The sequence below is a fragment of the Rhinolophus hipposideros genome (assembly GCF_964194185.1).
Source record: "Rhinolophus hipposideros genome assembly, chromosome: 11".
In the NCBI taxonomy this organism is placed as follows: domain Eukaryota; kingdom Metazoa; phylum Chordata; class Mammalia; order Chiroptera; family Rhinolophidae; genus Rhinolophus; species Rhinolophus hipposideros.
Genome location: NC_138057.1, coordinates 431,646 through 450,004, shown reverse-complemented (window position 1 = coordinate 450,004; position 18,359 = coordinate 431,646). Strand labels below are relative to the sequence as shown.

At 41.2% G+C, this 18,359-nt stretch overlaps 1 protein-coding gene across 6 annotated transcripts in view; it reads left to right on the top strand.

Moving 5' to 3' along the window:
• The window catches only part of IARS1 (isoleucyl-tRNA synthetase 1), a 98,454-nt gene that overhangs the window by 18,654 nt on the left and 61,441 nt on the right, over positions 1 to 18,359 (top strand). For all 6 annotated transcript variants that reach the window (XM_081065725.1, XM_081065723.1, XM_081065720.1 and 3 more), the window contains exons 7-16: positions 1,320 to 1,467; positions 4,408 to 4,495; positions 5,264 to 5,324; positions 8,623 to 8,718; positions 11,514 to 11,636; positions 12,144 to 12,235; positions 13,874 to 13,972; positions 15,736 to 15,862; positions 17,117 to 17,190; positions 17,795 to 17,989. In XM_081065725.1, coding sequence (XP_080921851.1) covers positions 1,320 to 1,467; positions 4,408 to 4,495; positions 5,264 to 5,324; positions 8,623 to 8,718; positions 11,514 to 11,636; positions 12,144 to 12,235; positions 13,874 to 13,972; positions 15,736 to 15,862; positions 17,117 to 17,190; positions 17,795 to 17,989 — 1,103 coding nt within the window. The remainder of the gene's footprint in view (positions 1 to 1,319; positions 1,468 to 4,407; positions 4,496 to 5,263; positions 5,325 to 8,622; positions 8,719 to 11,513; positions 11,637 to 12,143; positions 12,236 to 13,873; positions 13,973 to 15,735; positions 15,863 to 17,116; positions 17,191 to 17,794; positions 17,990 to 18,359) is intronic.

The following is an 18,359-nucleotide window of genomic DNA, read 5'->3' as shown; positions in this document are numbered from 1 at the left end:
TGCCGCATAACAGCCAATGAGTCGAGTGAAAAGAAGTTAGGGCAAAGAAAGCTACTTACTCGGAAAGCCAGCAAGCCAAGAAGATGGCAGGCTAGCGTCCTAAAGAACCCTCTTAAGGAAATATAGAATTCAGTCTTCTTTTAAGTCAAGGGAACGGGCAACAGGAAGGGCAAGAGGTGACTGACACCCACAGAAACCTGGGTACCAGCAGGAATCCTAGTTAGATGTGAAACTTCTTTGTTCTTAGTCTGTTGATTCTAGTTGATGTGAAGCAGGTCAAATCTTTGATAAACAAATCATTATTTTTGCACATACTTCCCTTATCTCCTCAGAAGAGATAGTTTCCCATAAGGGCCTTTTTTTTAAAAAAATAAATTTTATTGGGGAATATTGGGGGACAGCGCGCTTCTCCAGGGTGCATCAGCTCAAACTAGTTGTCCTTTAATCTAGTTGTGGAGGGCACAGCTCAGCCCGAAGTCCAGTTGCCATTTTCAATCTTTAGTTGCAGGGGGCGCAGCCCACCATCCCATGTGGGAATTGAACCAGCAACCTTGTTAAGAGCTCACACTCTATACCCTTTTCAGCTAAAGACAAAAGATGTTGGGAATGGGGGCAGTCAGTTATGGGAGGTGACAAGGAAAAGCCAAGTAAACAAATGTAAAGTTCTGCAGATTTATATAGTTGTCTTCTGCATTGGTAAGAGTTTCTAAACATACTTCCTCTGCCTGGTACAGGGAGAGGTGACACCCTTACAAATGGTGATTTCTCTTAAAAGTATAAATGTCTTTTACAAAGGGTAATTTCTACTTGGTTTTCAGAGCTTCTCCCATGTCTCAAAATTAATCAGCCTAAAATAATCCTTCTGCCAAATAAACATATTTGGGGATGACAAATTCTGTTCTCCTACAGCTCCTAGGCTAGAAACCTATACAGCCTGTTACTGTACTAAATACTGCAGGCTACTTTAACACAATGCTAAGTACTTGTGTAAAGTTTTGCCCTCCTACCTTAGGAAGGGTATGACATCACTAGATTGTAGGAATTTTTCAGCTCCATTATAATCTTATTGGATCACCACTGTATATGTGGTCCACTGACCAAAATGTTGTGCGGCATGTAATTTAATTGTACTAAAGTAATTGTTAAAACTTTTAAAGTACATTAGAAAAAATTTCTTGCCTTGTATTTTATTTTTATAAATATGGCAAGTGGTTTTAGAAAGGCGGTTTATTATTAAATCGATTTATTCTTGAGGATTAATTCCTTTTTCTTTCGTGTCTATTATGCATTTTGTAAAAAAATACGTCATTTTATTTCAGGATGTTCAAGATCCTTCAGTATTTGTAACTTTCCCTTTGGAGGAAGATGAAAATATATCTTTGGTTGCTTGGACAACTACTCCTTGGACTCTACCTAGTAACCTTGCCCTGTGTGTTAATCCAGTTATGCAATATGTGAAGATTAAAGGTAAGTAGGAGCCTGGTTACTCATGATTGGTATGGATAAGATAATTTTGACATGTTTTGGGGGGGAAAAAATGAAATTGACATTTCTTTTTGGAGTAAAAATAAAAGTTTTTGAGAAAGGGTTAGACAATCAGATAATAACCTCTAAAAGAGTTTTTTGGGGGGCTTTTGTTTGTTTGTTTGCTTTTTGTTTTTTCATTTCTAATCTGTTAAAGAACAAAATTCAGCCAAGTAAATTTGGAGGTCTAATTGGCTTATTAATTGGGCAGCATCCTGCCTAATCATTAGAAGAGAACTCCTAGGGTTGTACAAAAGGGCAGGTTTCTGTAGGAAGAAGGGTGGGGGAAATGGAGCTATTAGGGGAAGAAAAGGAAGGATCATTTTTAGACCAGGACATCTTTGGGGTGGGAGGTGAACAGCAAGGGTTTTTTATCATGCAGATTGCCTCATCTTTCTGTGGGGATGGGAAGGGATGGAGAGAGCCCAGGTGACAGATTACTTCATTGGTGTTGACCAGAAAATTCCAAACTGGTCGATTAAGATTATGTTTCTGAGAGAGGTTGAAGCAGCTGTTAGGTCAGGTAATGAGTCTAGGTTTGGTATCATGGACTTTTAGCCTGAGTCACCATTTTGGGCCTGTGGTTTTCTCTTTAACAGATTGAAAATGTAACACACAGAAAATTAAAATAATACACAGATACAAAAAGTAAACTTTCCTTATAATTTTCAGATTTTAATACACCTTGGCACATCATGCCCCTATTATAAAACGGAGAATTAGAGTGGTGGCATCTCATCCTTAGTAGGAATCTCTGATGTGTGTTTTTTCAATGCTGCCAAGCAGTTTGCTGAGTTCAGATACTTGAATATGGCGTTAGCATCAGATCCGCAGGTTAAGGGCTCAGTCCTTCAAGACTCTCCCACCACCACACCCCCACTTCAGACTCCAGTCACACAGGTCGTCCAGGTCGTCACCTATGCTTCTGGCCTCCTCAGGTTCATTTAATTTGCTTAAGCGGATCACAGAACTCAGAAATATTGTACTTATTAGATTATCAGTTTATTATAAAAGGGTATGATAAAGGATACAGATGAACAGCCAGAAGAAGAAGTACAGAGATAGTGAAGTCTGGAAGGGTTCTGAGCACAGGAGCTTCTGTCCCCATGGAACAAGGGTTGGACAAACGTGGCTCGCATCACTTAGGAAACTCTAAGGGTTTTAGGAGCTCTGCCTAGAACAGGGTCTAAGACCAAATACAGAGGGCACCAAAAAAATGTATACACATTTTAAGAAAGGAAAAAACTGTATTAAAATTGTAATAATAGTAAAAGATGAGTACTAGTCATGTGTATACTTTTTTCGGCACCCCCGCTATATGTTACAAATTTTAATATCACAGAACCAGTACCAGACCTTGACTTTGTGCCTTTCAAATATTCCCTTGTAGAAAGTTAACCACAGTCTCAGTGAGGCCCTTTCCAGAAAGATTTATATGAAAAAGGAAGATCAATACCTTTAGGTTTTTATAGTTTATGGAGGGAGGGAGGAGGCCGGGGAAATAAAAATGCATAGCCAGAAAAAGAAAATCCGCCTTATAACAATTTGCTTGATCCACAGTAGCTTTTGCTGGCAAGAGCAAAATACTGAGAAAGGAATGGGAGAGAATTGCGGGTGAGAAAACACGTGTTTTTATTATTATTTAGCTGTGCCTTGGGAAGAAATAGGATGAAGAGTTGGTTTGTTAGGATACCTGCTGGGAAAGGGCTGTAGTCCACACATAACCTGGGTCTGGTGCCCAGCTACTTCTCCAGACGGGTCATCCCGTCTGCACAGATTCCGTGTCACCTCAGAGATGTGGCCATTCTGTGTGAGCCTGACAGTCTTAGGGGCCTTCTGGCTGAGGTTTCAATCATCATGTCTTTCATCTCCCTGGATGTGCCCTCTGGTACTTGGTGGACCATGTGTCCCGAGTTTTATTCCGAAAATGTAGCGTCCATTTATTAAGAAGTTTCTGGGGGTCAGAGCTGGTGATTGGCAGAATTATTTATAGCAGTTTTTTAATGAATGAATCATAGATTCTCATTTTTCTTAAAGCGAGCTAGATGTATATCGTAGTTTCTAGTAAATTCTTCGATATGTCATACTTTATAGGTGGCAGTTTAACTTAGCCTGAGTTTTTGTAAGGCAATTTGTCAGTATCTATTAAATTTTAAATGTTTGTGCATTTGTTGCAGTTTTTCTGTTCCAGTAAGGACACGGATACATATAAGGATACTTGTTATTCTGCTGTCTATGGTAGTAATCGCTTGAAAACTTCTGAAATGTCTAGTATTAGTTGATATGTTAAAAACTAACTTGTACTTCCATCAAAATGGAGTGTTATAGATCTATCTAAAAGAATGAGAAAGATACATGTGTGCTGATACATGAAAAGATGTTCACAATATGTTACATGACAACAAATTACAAAACTATATTGAGTTATATCCCACAATTATTTTTTTTAAAATAACCCATTCACATAACATGTATGTTAATATATATGTAGAAAAATGCCTGGAGGAACAGGCACTCAAATGAGTGCCTCAGGGAGGGTGAGATTACCAAGGTAATCTGTGAGCTTCTGGGCATGTTCCCATTATGACTTTGAAACATTCCTATATATTACCTTTGGTAGGAGAAAATATTGATTTACTTAAAATGGACAGAGGTGCAATTAACAACAACTAATGAGCTGCCTTATAGCTTTTGATGTTTTTGTCTTTTTCGTGTCTAGGAAGCAGCGAGTCCTAGTATTCTTTTTAGGATTTTTCTGTCAGTGCTGAGCACACTGGGTGCAGATGATACAGAACCTGAAGGAAAAAGTATGCTGATGTATGTTTTTAAAGTAAGCTAAAGTCTGAATATCACTGAAGTCCACTTTTTCCATTGTTCTTACAGATGTTGTCAGAGGAAAATTACTCATTTTAATGGAAGCCCGATTACCAGCCCTCTATAAATTGGAGAGTGACTATGAGATCCTTGAAAGGTAAATAAACAGGTCATTGATTTGTGCATAGGTGTGTATCCTTAGTTTGAAAAAGTAAGACACTCTATTATCCAAAAGCCGTATTATTCAAGTTTAGCTTTAAGTGCTAATGTTGCAGGAAAAGAGGGTCCTTGGTTTCATGTAGGAAAGAATTCAAATGTGAGCCGATACAGTGTTTAAAGTAGAGGTAAGTGTATTTAGCAGAGATAGTAAGAAAAAAAGGCCATTCTACAGCCAGAGTGGTTTTCTGTGGCTAGTGGAAGAGAGACGCCCTCCATCCCAGGCTAGGGTTTATGTGTATTTTCTGCTTCCATGGGAAATTCATTGGTATGGGGGGTGCGGGGAGGGAGAAAAACTATGGTAAGTTTATCTTTAACTTCAGTAAGATGCAAGAAGGATAGGGGCAGGTTTGCTTTAACTCTTGTAAAACATAAACTGTGTTTTCTTTCCGTGGCCTTTACTACGTGGATGGTCCTAATGGAATCTCTAGTCTTTCACTGATTTGCTGTGTCATTGATTAGCATCTGCCTGAGTTCTATGTCTTGGAGCTGTAGGCAGCAGGCTTGGAATCCAAGCTCCTAGTTTCTTCTGAAAAACAGTCCTCATGCCCCTTCCTTATATTACTAGTATTGGTTGAAATACTGAGTAGTTAAGCATTGTGACTAAGGAACAAGTAAACCAGAAGGGAGTAGTGACTTGATGTGTGGCTGCAGCCTCATTTCTTTGACAGTTTGAATCTAATTGTGTTTACCTTTCTCCTTTTTCTAGATTTCCTGGTGCCTCTCTCAAAGGCAAGAAATACCGGCCCCTGTTTGACTATTTTGTGAAGGTGAGTCTGGGGACCTCTACTGCATGGGTTTTCCACAGCCAATGTACAGTACAGTAATACCTTGGTTTTTGAATGTCTCCGTTGATGAACATTTCGGTGTACGATTGCCGTAAATTTTATGGATCTGTGGTATCCTTAGATAGTAAAATTCATGCTAAATTTGCAGTTTTAGGGGTTGACTTTAAAGGTCTGGAATGGATTAATCCATTTTGCATTACTTTCTATGGTGAAACTGTGCCTCGGTTTTCAAACGTTTCAGAACTCAAACCGACTTCCCGAACGGATTGCGTTTGCAAACCTAGGTGCCACTGTATCTGCTAACGAGTGATATGGTGGTAACTGGAGTGGTATTCACATTGCCTTGTTGTTACATTGTTCGTATGAGTGTGCCTAAATTCAAGTCTGTTAGTATAAAACGAAATTCAATTCTATTTGCATTGCCTTCTTGTTCTAATAATTAAAATACTAGAGGATATTTAAAATCTTTTTCTCACTTAACTTTTATGTTAAGTGATTATATAAAAAATCACTTATATTTGATAAGATTTATGTGTGTATATTTTTATTGTTTATAGTCTACATATCACCCAGGAATGTGAGGGTTTTTTTGTTTTTTCTTTTACAGATTTAGAATAGTGCTCAGAATAAAACTGTGTGCAAAAGTAAATAGAGTTTATTTCAAGGAAGCTGACAAGTGGGTGCTTGAAATCTAGCACCACAACAAAGCTCAGACATTTAGTAACTTAGTTTTCTTAGGAATCAGAAAGCTGTTTTATGTAACTTTCATTTTCTGACAACAGAATTCTCAGCTGTAGTTGCAGACCCCGCCACCAAGAAAGGAACAGGGTCAGCAGGAGTTCCCTGCTAGTCTTTATTAAGAGGTCTTGGAGTAAAATGCTGAGCAGCACCCTCAGATGGCCGTTACACTTGGGTAAAGATTACGTTCAGCTGTGCGCAGCAGGAGCTGGCACGCCTTGCACCCCCGACCAGGATAAAACGTTTGCTCACCTGCCTGTCCTGGTTCAGTGTGGGATAGAGCTTGGTTACTACAGACAGTACTGCTCCCATCCACCTCGTTCTCTTGCACACAGGACTCCCCATGCTCCTGGTCTCCTTGCTCTGAGTGGGACCCCCTGTGCCCTGCCTGGTGTGGCCCTTTCCTGCACACACTTGCCAGCACGTTCCTCGCTGGTGTTTTCCATTCTCCACGAGTCAGACCTGCTTCCTAGTCACAGCCCCTAGTGTTGCTCTACATATATCTTTTGCGCAAACTGCCCTTTTTTCCCTCCCTCCCTGCCTTTGTTTTCATTAAGTTTTCCTTCTGTTTAAAAAAAAATCCCTCATCTTTCTGTCGTGTGATATCTGCTGGAGTTCAACCCACTCGTAAAGGCTGAACTCAGATGCCACCTGAAAAACAGTGTTTTCTGAAATGCCCCTTTGGTTTCTCCTTCTGAAAAAACGTCATTACTGCATTCTTCTTATATGTAATCACATATTTTGTTCTATATTGTATTTGTTTTTGTCTTAAAATTCTTCCAGCAAATCTGTGACTCTTAACCTTTCTGAACCACAGACCCTGTTGAGAACCTAAGGAAAACTCAACCCTCTCAGAAAATGCACATGGACACTCTAGATAGGAACTTTCGGTTCATTCCAAGGTCTGTCTGGAATAAGTACTCAGTATGTAGAACTAAATTGAGTAACACCTATCCACTCATTTAGCTTCCTGAAATTTCTGGGACCTTCCATGAATTTTAGATAGATGCTTCAAATTCTGTTGTATACACGTGTTCTGAAATATTAAATAGGAGCTATGAGAGTGGGTGCTGTATATGTTTGGGAGGCAGCACTACCGCTGTCTGGTGACTGCGGACCCCCCTCAGCTTCAGCAGGGCAGGATCCTGAGCTGAACCCTGAGAGGTAGGAATCAGTGTGGGGTATCTTGTTCTACAGTTACAAACAGTAAGATACTTTGGGTTTCTTGTTCTTTCCTATGGACTCTAAGGTTCTAAGGACACACATATTCTCTCTCCATGTTTAAACCATGGAAGACATACCTTTCGGCACCTGATATACCATACCCCAACATCGCAAGTGATTTGGGTCACAGCAATTAAAAATTTATGGTGATTTTATATGTTTAGTGTTAAACAAGTGCTAAACAGTTACAGAGCTGTGATATAGTTGAATATGATACTGTATTTGGAACCGAAGACTTTGTTTCAGGTCCTGCCTTCATCATTGCTGCTTGTGTGATTTGAGCAAACCATCTCATCTTTGTTGTGAGTTGTTCACCCGTGAAATGCAAATACAACCAGAATATTTTTAAAACATGAAAACACTAATACCTTTTTCACAGGATTACAGGTTTAATTGTGCAAATCATTTCTGAAAGTACTTTTTACAAAGGCAGAGAGGAGAAAGCAAAGGGTCAGTTTGGCTAAAACAAAGGGTGGGTGAAAAGAAATACTAAGAGATAAAGGGAGAAAACGTAGGTATGTAGCCTTGTATTTATTAACCTGACTTTATTGTGGTTGCAAAGGAAATCCCCTCAAAGTGTTACAGAGGGTGGAGTGCCTGTAAATACAATTTGTAAGTCTTAGCTCCCTCATCCTGTTTCCTTCAAGGTTTGCCTTCTACAACTGAATAACTTGAGTTGGTCTGAAAGGAGAAAGAGAAGCAAAGCGTATGCAGTGATTGAAAATACAGTTGACCCTTGAACAAGGGTTTGAATTGTGCGGGTTCACTTATATACAGATTTTACTTAACCAACCGTGGATCAAAAACAGTTTTTCACATTCCCTGAGCATCTGCAGACTGAGAATACTGTTTTCCATTTGCAGTTGGTGGAATACAAGGATGCGAAGGGCCAACTGTAGAGTTAAAAGTTATACTCAGGTTTTGAGTACGTGGGGGTCGGTGTCCCTAACCCCTGCATTGTTCAAGGGTCAACTATAGCAGGAAGGGCAGGGTTTAAGGAGTCCATATTCTCTGAGGCTGTGTGATAAACTACATGCTGGGGGTGCAGCATGTCCAGAAGAATTAATGACAAAGCCCATTTTGTACTAAGGAAGTTAGAAAATTCTCTCTGCACGTCTCAGATAATTACTTACAAGTGATGAATCATTTTTCATGGAATTAATGTATAGAATTAGCATGTTTCTTCCCAATCTGAATTACTGTCATTTCCATTGCTGAAAACATGTTAAATGTTTTTTCAGGCTTTAAAAACTTACTAAATTAATATTGTCATATGGTACTGTTTCATCCTTTAAGCCTGCTAACATTTCTTTTCCAGTATAAAGAGAATGGGGCTTTTACTGTGCTTGTTGACAACTACGTGAGGGAAGAAGAAGGCACCGGGGTTGTACATCAAGCTCCTTACTTTGGCGCTGTGAGTAGTATAAATCTTGCAAGTGTATTTATAAGAAGTAAATGTCAGTGGCCACTGAGTCATCACTGTGTGTGTGTGTGTGTGTGTGTGTGTGTGTGTGTGTGTGTGTGTGTGTTCACCGTTCTCCTGTAAGCCATGGGGTCAGCCTCTTTTCAGGCTCACACGCCCAGGGATGGCTTATAAAATTTGCGTCTTTGATTCCTTTTCACCCAGAGCTGTTTTCTGAAAAGGATGGTCTAACTTCTGTGTGTTGTTAGGTGTTTAGTCTTTCTATAAGGCAGGCTGTATTTTCATTCCTTCATGATTTACTTACCGTACACTTTGCTCTTCATGGTATGCAGTTCTGAGAGTTTGGACAATGGCATAGGAGTGGGCTGTCACCACAACCATCAAATTGGGGATTCCATCATCGCTGCTGTGTTCTTAACAAAATACTTCATGATCTGAAGGGAGAATTTCACCTCTCTTCTCAGAGCTCTACAGTGTGGTTAATTTTAAATTTTGCCCAGAGCAATTTTTTAAAATATAATCCTTTTAATGTAATTTGTAGATGAATAAAAGAGAAGAGTGTAGGGAGTAAGGGCACGTGTTTTAGAGCAAACCAGACCTTGTGCTCAGTCAAAGACCTGGGTAGTCCCAGGGTAAGTTACTTGGCCTGGCTGGATTTCCTTTTCCTCCTCTGTAACAGGGTGTTAGTACCTGCCTATCTGGAGATGTGCAAGGATTCAATGGAATCTTCTATAAAGAGTGCCTGGCACCGTGAGAGTGTACGCAGTCACAGCTGCCAGTGCAGTACCCACTGGGGACCCACAGACTCCTCTCGGCCTGATCATTTGGTCTGTGATAGGGGTGGTAAGCTAGTCTGTTCCCACTGGTCATTGTATTTTCATACGTAACCTCTGCAGAGATTTTTATTATGGAAATCTTCGGTACAGAAAAGAAAATATTGTACTAAATCGTTATGTTCACATAATCCAGCTACATTAATTATCAACATTTTGGGGATTCCGTTTTATCTGTCTTGTTCTCTCCCCTTCCCCCATGGCTTTATTTTGACTGGAAGATTTTAAAGTTAATCATCAGCATCATATCTTTCATCTGCAAATTCTTCTGTATATGTTTCTGATTGATAAGAACTTTTATTTTTAATATAGCCACCATGCCATGTTAAACCCAGTAAAATTAACAATTTCTTACTATCCCCTAATTCCTGGCCAGTATTCAAATTGGGTGGAAGCAATCTTGATGTTACTGTTTATTGAGTTTTTGGAACTAGTCAAATTTCAGTTATTCATAATAGTTTTAGGGTCAACTGTTATGGTTCCTCCACTGAGACTAAATAATAAAAAGAAAACTTCATGATTTTTGAATTGTAGTTTTGCATTTCCTTTTAAAATGTGACTAATTTGTCATTTACTATAGTAATACCTCGTATATATCTGCCTGAATGCCAGGTAGGTTCATGTTATAGAAGATCAGATCCTTAAACTACAGCCTTTAACCCCATTTGGTAGAGATTTTCTGAAAGACGCCCCCCTCTACCGCCCCCTTCCCCCCCCCCTTGGTATCTCTGCCAGGCCACATGCTCTGTGGTCCCTGCAGTCAACACTTCTGCAAGACTGTGTGGACATTCCCGGTCGTCCTGGCTTCATTCAGGAACGCTTCCCTTAGCTATACAAGCTGGGCAGGACTGTTTGTTCTATACTAGACATTTCCGATTGCCGGGCTTTGGGGCTCGTCCTGCCTGTTGCATAGGTGCTTGTTGGGTAGGCCATCACTGCCTGTGCTGTTAGCACTCCAACGTGTCGCATTACACTAGGCAGCCCCTCACACAATTCTCACACAATGAGAATTGACACAGGCCTGGGTGGAAGCATATTTGCTTTCCATCTTGTCTTGGAGTCAAACCAGAGTGTGGTTTCATCACTGAGCCTGAGGCAGTCCCTTACATTTTAGGTTCGGGCAGCATAGCATAGCGGTGAAGACTCTGGACTTGAGCTAGGCTCTTTGGTTTTGAACATGAACATTGGTGCCTTGCAGCTGAGTTCAGTTCTCTCCCTGTGCCACAGCTTTCTCATCTAGAAGATGGGGTAGTTGTTGGTGTTTGCGAGGGCAACACATGGTGAAACCTAGTGCAGCAGGCAGCCTTTTTCATAGCATTATTGTGAAGGTTAAATGAGCTAAGTAGTAAAATGTTCAGAGTTTTTGTCTGATACAGCGTTTTCTGTGTTTGTTTTAATTATTGTTAACACTATTCGAAATGTGTTCCTGGAGCACTGTTGTGTAATCTAGGTGAGCTTGGGATACCTGGGGTCCAGGTAACATGAGTACTTGGGATTTGACTAGTATTGCCACCTTCCGGGTGCACCTTGACAGGATGCGAATCCGTCCGCATGTTAACGGTCATGCAGTCCTGCATAGGTCGTGCCTTATGCCTGCGTGTGCTTCTGTTTTGTGCAGACGGGTGTGCATAAACACTGCTGTTATAAATCACATTTGGTTTTAATATATTCTTGTGAGTCCCCTTTTTCCTTACTTGGTGGATACTCTAATATATGTAGGGGTCTATTAAATAATGACTGGGAAGACTGGGCTAGATGATCTAATCTCCTGTCCAACTGTGAGGCTCTGATTCTCTGAATTGCCTGGATTAACTTCAGCTGATTAAATCTAGTATTCATCAGAATACTGAAAAATTTTCCTATAAATCTACCGTCTCATGCACTCCCTTCTTGCCCCACCCAGTTAAACTGTTTCATTCTTCCTTCCTTCCCCCACCCCCTTTTCTTTCCCAGGATGACTATCGGGTCTGTATGGACTTCAACATCATTCAGAAAGACTCTGTCCCTGTTTGCCCTGTGGATGCTTCAGGCTGTTTCACAGCTGAAGTGACAGATTTCGTGGGACAGTATGTGAAGGTCTGTGACTGGATGACATAGAAAGATGTCACTTTCGTCATTCTTTTTTCATTAATCAGTTTCTATCAGATAGCTTTCACATCTGGGATTTTTTTCTAGGAAGTTCTTTTTGTTTTGTTTCGTTTCGTTTCATTTGTTTCAGCACAAAATCAGGAAGGATAGACAGATATTATCAGCTACATTCCAAGGGTCTAGTCTCTTCAGACGAAGCGTGCTGTAGTTTCAAGCATAGGATTTAGAAAAACTGGGCTCTTTTTGGGACTTATGAAGCAACTTTGTGACCATGGGGTAATCATTGCTGATTGAAAACTTCACTACCTTGCATGTATGGCATGTACTTAAAAGTATGTGAAGTGACACAGTGGCTAAAATACAGACCAAATATTTTTATAATTTATTTATGCCTTTTACTCAATACAGGTTTCCAAATGTCAGATTTTAGTAATTATATTGTGTTACTAAGTATTATAGGATATTTTAATGGCTGAATTTTAATTTTTTTGATAGGATGCTGACAAAAATGTCATCAGGACCCTGAAGGAACAAGGCCGACTTCTTGTCGCCACCACCTTCACTCACAACTACCCTTTCTGCTGGAGGTGAGAAGAAATGAAATGAAGACTGTGTTGCAGCTAGAGCTTTAGATTTGTAGATACACTTAATACGTGTGCCCATCCCATCAGTTTGTGGTTCCCATCTCATTTGTATTCTTTGAGTTAGTGTTTAGAAACTGCCTTCTTGTTTCAAGAAGAATTTTGTAAATGCATACAGTTATTTCTTTCCTCAGGAGTAGTGTGAGAAATATAGTAGTCTCCTGTGGCACAGAGAAAAACCCAGTTCTTTCCTACTGTGTTTCTCATCCTGTTAGTCTCCTTTACTACTCAAATAAAACACTTCACTTCTGACACTTTGGGTCAGCAAAATTGTGGAGGTTATTCCCCACACCAACCAGGTTTTCTGCGATACCAGCTAGATGTCCTACAATTTAATTGAATGCTAACACTGTCCAGATACAGCCTCAGATCCCATAGATGAAGGGCTCAGTCCCATAAGATTCCATCTCTCTCTCCTCTCTCCTCTCTCCTCTCTCCTCTCTCCTCTCTCCTCTCTCCTCTCTCCGCTCTCCGCTCTCCGCTCTCCGCTCTCCGCTCTCCTCTCTCCGCTCTCCTCTCTCCGCTCTCCTCTCTCCGCTCTCCTCTCTCTCTCTCTTTCTCCAGATGCCAGCTGAAAACCTAGGTTGTCCCCTGACGGACCAACTGTAGATCCGACTACACCACCTCCTGATTTTCTAGAGAGGCTTACAGAACTCCGGAAAACACTTACTTACATTTACCTGTTGAATAAATGACATAATAAAGGGTACAGATGAACAGCTAGATAAAGAGATACATAGAGTGAGGTCTGGGAGGGTCCTGAGTACAGGAGCTTCTGTCCCTATGGAGTAGGGGTACGTCACCCTCCTGGTACGTTCACCAACTTGAAAGCTTCCTAACCCCTGTACTTTTGAGATTTTTATGGAGGTTTCATCATGAGTCATGATGGACCATTAACTCCATTTTCAGCCCTTCTCCTCTCTCAGAAGGATGGAGGGCAGGGCTGAAAATTCCAAGTTTCTGTCATGGCTTGTTCTTTGGTGACCGGCCCTTATCCAGGACCCCACACAGAGTCACCTCACTAGAACAAAAGACAGTCCTACAGTATAACCCAGGAAATTATAAGGGTTTCAGGAGCTCTGCCAGGAACCAGGGGCAGAGACCTGTGTATGTGTGTTTGTGTTTTCCGTTATCTCATATATACAAATACGTTCTGTATTGTGGCCACATTACTTTAGGATGAGATACATCACTAAAGTTTTCGAATGGAATTTAGTGAAAAACATGTGATACAAGTTTTCATACAATAGCATTGTAAAGATATGGGTGAAAATGGAATGTTCAGTGGCATGTTTCCACGTTTCATCTTTGCTGAAGTTGACTTCATATTTTAGACAGTTGTCACACAGCAACAGAACTATAATTTTGTTCTTGTCTTGTTCTTTTATTTGCATTTGACTTTTTTGGTATTTTGGAGGGAAATGACCAATACTGAGGATCTGCACATTAGTTTTGCAGTGGGAATGAACATCAGCAGAAAGCTGGGAAGGGTGGAGGTGATTTCAGGAGGAAAATAAAGGTCAATGTGAGCCTGGTGCCTGCATCCCCTGTCTCACCAGCCCATTCTCACCTTTGCTTCCCCAGGTCTGACACACCCCTCATTTACAAGGCGGTGCCCAGCTGGTTCGTGCGGGTGGAGCACATGGTGGGCCAGCTGCTGAGTAACAATGACCAGTGCTACTGGTGAGCAGTGACACATGTCTTCATTATGTCCTTTGTCTTGTAGTTAGTGAGTATTGGTTCACACTTCCCCCAAATTACTATACTTTTAATAGCCATCTTTTATTGTATATTGTAAGAATGCCTATTTTTTTATTCTGCATTTTTAGAACAAAACGATATTATATAACAAAGCAGCATCCTTCTTATGATAATGCATATAGAGAAGCTTTTTTAAAGAAAAATAAAAACAGTGGAAATGAGAAAGTGCTGTTTATTTAATTTACAGAATGGAATGACTGAAAAAAATCTGGCTGTACTCTCAGAGTTTGTCAGCTTTAATAAAATAATAGTTGTTTTGAGGATAAACGTTCATTTTTGGATGTACCTACAAAAGCCATATATAATTACAGTAGACCCTTGAACAACACAGGCATTAGGGGAGCCAACCTCTGCGCAGTCAAAAATCCTTGTATAACTACAGTCACCCTCCACATCCGTGGATTCCCGACCTCCGAGTTGACTTTTGAATAACACCGGTTTGAACTGCGCAGACAGTTGAAAACAACCTACGTCTCAGTGGACTCGTGTTGTTCAGGGATCAGCTGCACTGCTTTGACTCTTACGGAGTTCCATGGGGGTGATGGTGTCTTGCGCAGACTGGCTTCATGGACAAGCTCTGTGGGGACAAAAGCCGAGGTCTTAGCTCATATCTGACTGCAGATATGTGTTACTTCAACCTAGAGGTACAAACGTAGTGAAGTAAGGCTACATCTACGGTTCCAGAAGAATGTTTTTCACTGAGTTTGGAGGGTAATCACTATTTCTTACTTCCCACAACAACCCCACTCACCTTAAAACCTGCATTTGATTTTGGAACAATGGGGAGCACTCAGGGAAGTAAAAGGAAATGGCTATAGTTTTTCTATATTTTCTAGCAAAGTGACTTAATTTTTCAAGAAAAAGCAGTTTTTTCTGTTTTTATACCTAGGCAGCTCTTTAGTTCCCGTAATGTGTGAAGTGCTGCGGATGGAATATTAATAGGGTAGCCTCGTGGGGGGTGCAGGCCTATAAACTGACATTTATAATATAGGACTGTAATCATAGTACCTGAGAGAACAGGATGTCTGGGACCTAACTCAGCCTTGAGCTTGGGAAGGTTTCCTGCAAAGCCAAACCTCAAAGGATAAGGAGCCATTTACCAGTCAGAGGCAGTAGAAGCCTGGAGGGTTGAAATGGAGTGAAGGTTATCACGGGAGGGATGGTACGAGCAAAGGCAGTGGGATGGGAAGCCGCATTCTAAGAAGCCTCATTGCTAGCGCCTGAAGTGCAATGCCAGGGGACCGACTGCAGGTGAGCCTGGACAGGCAGCTACCCACCCGCTACCGGTAGCCTAGCCTGTTGGGACTCATAGGTGATTGGGAGCCTCTTCCTAGTGAGTTACAGGTAGAGCGTGATTGTGTGGATGACCCAGAGACTAGACCTGAGTGGGACCAGGCTAACTAGCATCATGGTGACTGGTAAAGGACTGTGACAGTCCTCCAGTTGAAGAGCAAGGGGGGGTGCTGTGGGGTTTCCTATTAAAGAACTTCTTCATGGGATGAGTTGACAGCATCCACTGTGGGTCACCTCGTCTGTGTGTGCAAAAGACCATTTCCTACACGTGAGCTCAGTGTTTCCAGGGTTTTAGGTTTACAAAGTGTCATACAAAGGTTTGTACAGACCTCGTTTAAAAATTTACTTACTGATGTTCTTACATGATTGTGTATCTGACCTGTTTATTGCAGGGTCCCAGAGTTTGTGCGAGAAAAGCGATTTGGAAATTGGTTGAAAGACGCACATGATTGGGCAATTTCTAGAAACAGATACTGGGGCACCCCTATCCCGCTGTGGGTCAGCGAGGACTTCGAGGAGGTGAGGCTGGCAGGGGGCCCCTGTGATGGTCATGCCTGAGACTTGTTCCTGCCTTCGGAACATGGCGCAGACGAATACGATTTTTCTTTTTCTTTGCCCCTTTCTTATTTCATCTCATTTTTTCTCATTATTGCTTCCTATAATTATGACATAAATAAGAATTGTTAGGGTTTTTAATTTTTACTTTACAGTGCTTTAAGAGAATTTTTTTAAATTTCCCTTGTAAAAGTGGAGGACGCAATTTGTCTTTTTCTCAAGGAAACCACACAGTAAATTGTTTGTGTTGCTCAGATCTCTTTCTCCTTGTGAATTACTGATGAACAAAACATGGACTCTGGCCCCTGCACTAAGTTGTAGTGCATTAAACCCAACTTCTAGTGGTAAAAAAAAGGAAGACTTAAAAAAAATTACCATAGCATTGCAGGTCTGTATAAACCAAGTGATTATGTGAGTGTATGTGTGTGTTTGTCTCTAGAAACCTATGTAGGTAGTACTATAGACATGTTCCCATAATGGGCCTTTCCATCCAGCCCTGAGAGCTGAGAGCACTAGAGCAGTCGTGAAGCGCAGCAGCCCAGGGACCTCTGTCATTCTTCTGTGTGGAGGGACCTGAAAGGCAGCAGAGAAGCTGCTGAATCAGAATCCTTTTCAGGACTGATCGGGAGAGGCGTGGGTGTTCACTAGGTAGCGGACAGCCCTGGCTGAGACCCACCGTGGCTCCGGGCCGTGCAGCCCCTGTCAGGGATTCCCCCCTTTGTGAGTACCCCGACGGGGCCCATCTCTCAGCCTCCTTACCCGGACATAATCCTAGCATCTTGTGACGTAATTCTTTTTATTCAGCACAGTAATTTAGTTCTAGCTTTGACTTGGGAAGATTCAGATTAAAGAGCCAAACTCAAGTGCCAGGAGGAAACTAAGATGCCTTAGAATAATAGTCTAGGCATTTTACTTCTGGTTATTGTTGGCAAATATTTGGACATAGTAATCCCTCAGGAAATACTTGTAGAGATGATGGCTGTGAATGTTTAAAATCCTCTCAATGTACGGCCTCCCTCTGATGTAGGAGTAGGTAGCAAGGAAGTGAAATCTGCTCACCTCTTCAGACAGTGACCTGCAAACAGCCTTCTGTGAGGGTAAGACTCGTTGATGACGACTGTGCTTAAGTTTCTAAAACTAAACGTGAGCATTACACAAATTAACTCTGTGTGATCTCTGGCTCTGAGGGATTCCTACTTTTTAACTTTGTTTTGACAGGTGGTATGTGTTGGGTCAACAGCAGAACTTGAAGAACTGTCAGGAGCAAAGGTTTCAGATCTCCACAGAGAGAGGTCAGTTCTGGATGTTTGATTCATGTCAGTTGTCTTTCAGAGAGGACCAGGCTAGGTCCTAGCCTGTTAAGACATGGTCTGTGTAGCAGATCACAGAGCTACATGTAGGAATGAAACACCAGTTTGCCGAATTCCAGGTTGTTGCTGACTCATGTCTTACTGAGAAGTGGTTACTTCTGTCCTTAGTGAGGTGACAGGGGACTTTGGTATATAACCTTAAGTCTGTCATAACTGCCAATATTTCTGTTTGTAGATGCATATGAAAGAGCGTGTGTGTGGAAAGGTATACACCCTGCCACCTAAATGTTTGAGTCATTCCCCAGAGAAGAGGGTACAGCACACCATCTTTTGGCAACAACTCATCTCTTTAGCTATTGCCATTTACCCCCACCCCTGGTTTTGTCCTACCCTATACTTCAAATTTCTATTTTTTATTCAACTTGCTTTTTTTCATATTGAAAAAAAACGACATTGCCCACATGCCAAAAATAAATGGAAATTGAAAGAAAAAGTTTGTCAGGACGTTGTGTTTCCTACTGGCAATTAAACTGCAAGTTTTGTTGTGCTTAAAATTAATGGAAATGGCTACTTTTTTGTTTATTAGCATCGACCATCTGACTATTCCTTCACGCTGTGGGAAGGGATCGTTGCATCGTATCTCTGAAGTGTTTGACTGTTGGTTCGAGAGTGGCAGCATGCCTTATGCTCAAGTTCATTATCCATTTGAAAACAAGAGGGATTTTGAGGACGTGTTTCCTGCAGACTTCATTGCCGAAGGCATTGACCAGACCAGAGGATGGTATGTTCTTGTTCTTTCAAGTGCTTCGTTGATTTGATTGAGCAGTTATTATACTGAGCACCTAGCTAGCCTTTATCAGCTGTTTGCTAGGGAGTTTGTGTCCGATGAGACAGGCTCTGCCCCTGCCTGCTGCTCCTCACCACCAAGCAAACCAGTAAAGTGTCTTTTGAGTAGGCATCTCGTACTATGCTGGGCTGTAGTTTAATGTTTGAATTATCTCACTGACATCTTAGGATGTAGAGATTTGTTTTACTGGAAGTTTAATTGATACAAAACACGATATGTGTCATAACTTGTTTTCTTCAAATCATTTATTCACATGTTTAATGAGTATTTACACACAAGATAATGGGTTGGGTGCTACAGATTT